The 6,052-nt window shown below is 40.4% G+C and overlaps 1 protein-coding gene across 3 annotated transcripts; it reads right to left on the bottom strand.

Moving 5' to 3' along the window:
- Positions 1–1,485: 1,485 nt before the first annotated feature.
- LOC120311000 (olfactory receptor 4M1-like) lies at positions 1,486–4,553 on the bottom strand. 3 transcript variants are annotated; one of them, XM_039350068.1, is made up of 2 exons: positions 4,416–4,553; positions 1,486–2,998 (listed from the first exon to the last, which is right to left on the bottom strand). In XM_039350068.1, the coding sequence occupies exon 2, from the start codon at positions 2,969–2,971 to the stop codon at positions 2,000–2,002; it is 972 nt and encodes a 323-aa protein (XP_039206002.1). In that variant the 5' UTR covers positions 2,972–2,998; positions 4,416–4,553; the 3' UTR covers positions 1,486–1,999. The 3 variants fall into 3 exon arrangements, with proteins under 3 accessions (XP_039206002.1, XP_039206000.1, XP_039206003.1); XM_039350066.1 differs by having other exon boundaries at positions 1,486–3,560; XM_039350069.1 differs by having other exon boundaries at positions 1,486–2,742; positions 4,416–4,547.
- Positions 4,554–6,052: the final 1,499 nt, after the last annotated feature.

Genomic DNA, 6,052 nt, shown 5'->3' on the forward strand with positions numbered 1-6,052 from the left:
TGTTCTTTTTAGATTGAACATCTCAAGTTCCTTCAACCTACCTTCGCTGGACATGTTATCTTCACAGCTATTCTCTACATATGTTCTAGTCTGTCAATGCTCTTCTGAGAATGTGGTCTCACCAGTGCCAAGATTTTTTTAATAATAATTTTTTATTTTTCCAAACTCTCCCCCATACATATACCGTGATATTTATCAGATATTAACATACATTCTTTTTACATTCATAGATAAGATACTTTTAATAAAATGAAATAAATACATACATGTGACTTTTGGTGTTGCTCGCCCATTTCCCCTTTCACTGTATCCACACTTTCTCCCTTTCTTCTCTTCCCTACTTCCCTCTTCTTCCTCTCCTCTTCTCTTTCCTTCACCACTCTCCTCCCCTTTCTCCCCACTTCTCCTCTTCTCCTCCAACCTTCCTACTTCCTTCTCCCCTCCTTTACTCTTTTCTTTCTCCTCTCCTTTCTTCCCTCTCATCCCTCTTCAGATACAATTCAGGTCACCAGTGCCAAGTTGATAGTGATGTGTGTGTGTGTGTGTGTGTGTGTTTGTGTGTGTGTGTATTTAAACAATTTACATGGTTGTCCATCACATAGCAATATCTTTGGGTGGTGTACAAGAAGATAAAATCAAACAACAATGACAAGACTTTGGTGTAACACTTCCTCTGAGGCAGCCCAGAACTGCATTAGCTATTCTGGAAGATGCTTCACACTAGGTTCATGTTTACTTATTGTTGTTCCCCATACCCAAGACCTTCCAAGTGCTTCCAAGCTGTGTGTCAACTGACGAACCCAACCAAGCAAACACTTTCGAGACTTTCCAATCTCTTAATGCATAGCTTTACTGAGTACACCATTTTGGCACATATGAAAGTAAAACCAGCTCTGGCAAGACCCCTCCCAAACCCACATAGTAAAAGCATTGACTTCTTCTTCCCCCTCCAGGTCAGGTCACATTGCCCAATCAAGTCATAAAATATTGTTATGGGAGAGCACCTCTGAGTCTGGCCAGACACCTGGCAATTGTCCTCGATTCCCATGGTCTGCTTTCTTAATCTTTGAAGTCTGCATTCCACGGACTCTCCCCTCTCCCTGAGTTCATTGGCAAATTGAGAAGCAAGTTCTGTCACTCCAGCAAGTCTGTGCTTCGAAACTTGACACTGTAATTCCCCATTAATATCTAAAACAGTTGTCTTTTTACATTAGAAAGAAACAAACTGCGTGTTCATTGACTTCATCAAGAAAAGAAAGAATGAACCATACCTGGCCAGGATCATGGAGAAAAAATGTGTAAGAAAATTCCTCCAATTGAAGAAGCTTTGGGAAGACATCTTGGAATGCTACTGACCGATCCATTTTAAGTATCCCTCCCTCTTACCTCCCACTGTGTGACACAGAGCTGAGCGTATATAGCCCACAGGGTAGCTTCTACACAAAATATGCACAGATGTCCCATGAAAAAACAGAAACAAAGGAGGCCCATCAAGCATTTTATTTCATCTCACAAAAGAAATCACATTTCAAGAGATCTACAAGACTTACAATCATTTGCTTAGTGGCTATTTGAAGTTACATCACTGAAAAATGTGACTTATGACCAGTTTTCACATTACAGACATCGTGGCATCCCCAAGTTCATGTGATCAACATTTGGATGCTTGGCAACTGGCTCGTATTGATGACAACTGCAGTGTCCTGGGGGTCATGTGATCACCTTGTAATGGCTTCCCCAGAGCTGGCTTTCCTTGTCAACTGAGCTGGCATGCAGGGAAGCCATAACACACTTTTTGTAAAATTCTGACAAGCAAAGTCAATGTGGAAGCCAGATTCAGTTAACAACTGTGTTACCAACTTAACAACTGCAGTGGGTCACTTAACAAATGTGGCAAGAAAGATTGTAAAATGGGGCAAAACTCACTTAGCTTATTATCAGCCTGGTAAACAGGAATGCAATTTATAAATCCACAGAATGGGTCAATACATCATCCTACTTATTTCCTGCAGAAGAGATACTGAAGAACCATCTTTTTCATGGCTGTAGTTATTTCCTTGTTCCGGAGGGTATAAATAATGGGGTTTAAGAGGGGAAATATGATGGTATGGAAGACAGAGACCACTTTATCGGGTGCATATTCATCAAAAGGACGCGCATAGATGTAGATGGCGGGACCAAACATGAAAATGACAATGGTGATGTGAGAATAACAGGTAGAGAGAGCCTTACTAGCTGATTCACCCACATTCTTCTTTAGCACGGTGAGCAAGAAGGCGTAGGAAACCAAGAGTGCCACAAAGCAGACCACGGAAATCAGGCCACTGCTGAAGATCATGACCATCTCCTCCCTGAAGGTATCAGTACAGGTGATTCTCAGCACTTGGGTGATGTCACAGAAATAATTGTCCAGTTCATTGGGCCCACAGAACGGGAGGCGGATAATCAGCACCACCTGGATGAGGGAATGGATAAAACCTCCCACCCAGGAAGCCACCACTAATACGACGCAAAGCCGCCGGCTCATCTGGACTGAGTAATACAAAGGCTTGCAGATGGCAACATAGCGATCATAGGCCATGACGGTGAGTAGAAACATCTCTGCGGCCCCCACAAAATGGAGGAAGAAAAGTTGAGCTATGCAGCCCCCGAAAGAAATGACCTTGCGCTCGGCAAAGAAGTCAACCAACATCTTGGGTGCAGTGATGGAAGAATACCAGATATCTAAAAAAGCCAGGTTGGCTAATAGAAAATACATCGGGCAGTTGAGATGTGCATCTCCTCGGATGGTAATAATAATCAGCACATTGCTTGGTAAGACAATGAGATAAAACATGAGGAATAGAGCAAAGAGAAAGAGTTGGATGCCACGTTCGTGGGACAGACCCATCAGTATGAACTCAGTCACGTCAGAGCTGTTTCTCACTTCCATAGATGGTGGGTGAAATGGGGCAGAAGGTGACTCTACCATTACAGATTCAGCAACTCTTGTTCCAGTCTTCATTTTTGGGAAACAAAAGGAAAATGGAACAGGCAACATTGAAGAAATGGTGGGAAAAAGAGTGGGAAATAAGAAACCGATCAACTGAATTAAGACAAAGAACTGATGCAAACTAAGACAGAATTATTCACATACGTCTCCATTAATTTTACCTTCCACTACTTTATGAAAGGTAGACCCATTAGGAGATGGGAAACATTTACTGAAATAAAGGAAGAAAAAAAAATAGAAAACAAAAACAAATAGAAACAATGGAAAAGGAGGGAAAGAAAAAAGTGAAAAGGACAGTATTCTAGTACATAGTAAGCAGTTCAGTTTTTAAACATTGTGTTAAACCTTGAGGACAGGATGGAATTGTGATAATTTCCCCCCATTATATTTAGAGGTCTCATTATATTTGCAATTCTGTGACCTTCTGATTTAAATGTATGTAATTCCCTCATAGATTAAGGTAATTAGCAGGACAACCCGATTCTGTAATAGCTTTGTTTCCTGTGCCATCCATCTGGTAAACTCACAAGATTCGTTTTTCTTGCCATGCACATGCAGTGCTTTTTTTCTAAAAAAAAAAAAAAAAGGTACCAGAACTCACACATGTCATATAACCTGCCTTGCCTACCCTACAAGGTTCTATCCAAAAAAGGTGCCGGAACCCCGTTCTGAATGTTCTATGAGAAAAAAAGCCCCGTGCACATGTATACATAATCCAAACTAGACTGTACTGTCTCTCTATGTCATATAATATATGTGGGTTTATGCATAATTCTGCATTTATTTATTTATTTATTTATTCATAATTATGTAGTGTATATCGGAGATGGTGACCCTTTGAGAGCTGGTTTTCCTTCCTTTTGAAACTATAATACTCATTATGCCAGTGCCTTTGTTGCTGCTGTTGTTCTTTGAATTTTTTTCTTCCTGTCTCTCTCAGCACATTTCTTTGCTTTATTATTGATATCCCCAAAACTCTTGATTTATTCTTAAATCAGACAAATAGTCCAAAACCAGGACCCATTTTTTTTGCCTTCATTTATTTTTTTGTATGAAATGTTGTTTCTGGAAATTTCCTTCATCTCAATTCCTAAAGAACTTCTACCATTACCTTTATTGATAACATATATTTCTCATATTATGTTCATCTCTCCCCACCGCACTTTTCTTCTTCAGTGTAAAATTCCCATTGCTGATTTAAACATGTTAGAAGAAAAATTCAAAATTAAATAATAGCATGGTTTTATTATACAGATAGTTGTAGACGTACAAATTTTAAAAGCCAATTATTTCCTACTGTGTGTATGGAGCATCCTCTGTGAGGTAAACTGCTATTGTAAAATAAAGGAGTATCTGATGTCAATGGATCATTTGATGTCACATCTCCATTTATTGTGATTAGCAAAGCTTTAGTAATACTTACCAGCAACAGAGTTGAAGAGAAGAAGCAATTCCTTTCTACCAACAAAGGACATCCTGCTGTGGGAGGATCATCTTCTCAAGAACATATAGATTGACCTACAAAATGCAACTACATAATAGCATAAGGATCTGGGATCGGGCAACAGTTAAGGATTCACAGTAGACAGCTAGAAGATATGTGAATTCTGTGGGGAAATCATTAAAAGTGCAACTTGTCTCTTTCCCTTGAGGGATGAAGAAGACAAAACTTTAAGGAGGTCCCTAGATAGGTCTAAAGGTTACACTCAGAGCTGAAAAATATGAAGGGTCTGTAAGCAACATGCTGATATTAAAGAACATTGATGTGTTCCTTGTTATCTGTACTCCTGTCTATTTTTTTTTTGCATTTTTTAAGAATTATGTTAATACCTGTATAATGTAGGAAAGCAAATAGCATAGAAATACTATGTCATGACTAGAGGTGACATGATAGTCTTCCAATATATGAGGGGTTGTCACACTGAAGAGGGGGTCAACCTATTTTCTGAAGCACCCGTGGGCAGGTCAAAAGTAACAGATGGAAACTTATCACGCAGAGAACCAACTTAGAACTAAATAGAATTTTCTAGACCACAGTTAATCAGTGAAATGTCTTGCCTTCAGAGGTTGTGGGTGCTCCATCACTGGGCATTTTAAAGAAAAGATAGGATAGCAATTTGTCCAGAATAGTTTAGGGCAGTGGTGGCGAACTTATGGCACAGGTGCCAGAGGCAGCACTCAGAGCACACGTGCTGTCACTCCAGTCCTAGGCCTTCAGCTGGGTTTTATAAAACCTTTTCGCTTATCAATCAATTTCAACTTCTCGCGGGGAAAAAAGATCTTGCAAAGTTGGAATCGATTGATTGAACTTTTTAGTCCCACCCAGTCTGCTGTTGCCACCGCAGCCATGCCCACCCAATGGGCCACACCACCCAATTGGCTACACCCAGCCAATGGGCCACACCCAGCCGGCACCTGACGATGCATAAGTGGGTTTTGAGTTGCAGTTTGGGCACTCAGTCTCTAAAAGGTTCGCCAACACTGGTATAGGGTCTTCTGCTTGAGCAGGGGGTTGGACTAGGAATTCTTCATGGTCCTTTCCAACCCTGTTATTCTGTTATTTTTGTCAAGGTATTTATAGAAATGTCACAGTAGCCATACAAACATCATACCATATCATGGTTACTGGCTACAAGGAAAAGTTCAGGAGCAAAACAGAAAATACCCTTCACCAGCCCTAATCTTGGAAAAACCAAAACGACACTTCTCAGATTGAAATCCTTAGAGAGAATGTGCTGGCTCATGTTTAAGTGATTCTCCAATAGGACTCCAAGATCCCTCTCACAGTTACTGTTTTTGAGCCAGGCTTTGCCTAATCTGTACTCATACCTTTGTTTTTTCCTGCCTAGGTGTAAAACCTTGCTTTTCTCCACATTAAATTTCAGTTGTTGGATAGGGCCCATTGTTCAGGTCTGTCAAGATCTTTTTTGGATCCTGAACTAGTCTTCTGGGGTGTAAGTGATGTGTGGGAAATCTCAGACCTGAGTTATGTCAGGTTTTCCAGGAGTGATTTGTCATTGCCCTTTTCCTAGGGCTGAGAGAAAATGTCTAGCCCAAAGT

The sequence above is a fragment of the Crotalus tigris genome, unplaced genomic scaffold, assembly GCF_016545835.1.
Source record: "Crotalus tigris isolate CLP2741 ecotype Arizona unplaced genomic scaffold, ASM1654583v1 scf7180000018306.2785112, whole genome shotgun sequence".
Classification (NCBI taxonomy): domain Eukaryota; kingdom Metazoa; phylum Chordata; class Lepidosauria; order Squamata; family Viperidae; genus Crotalus; species Crotalus tigris.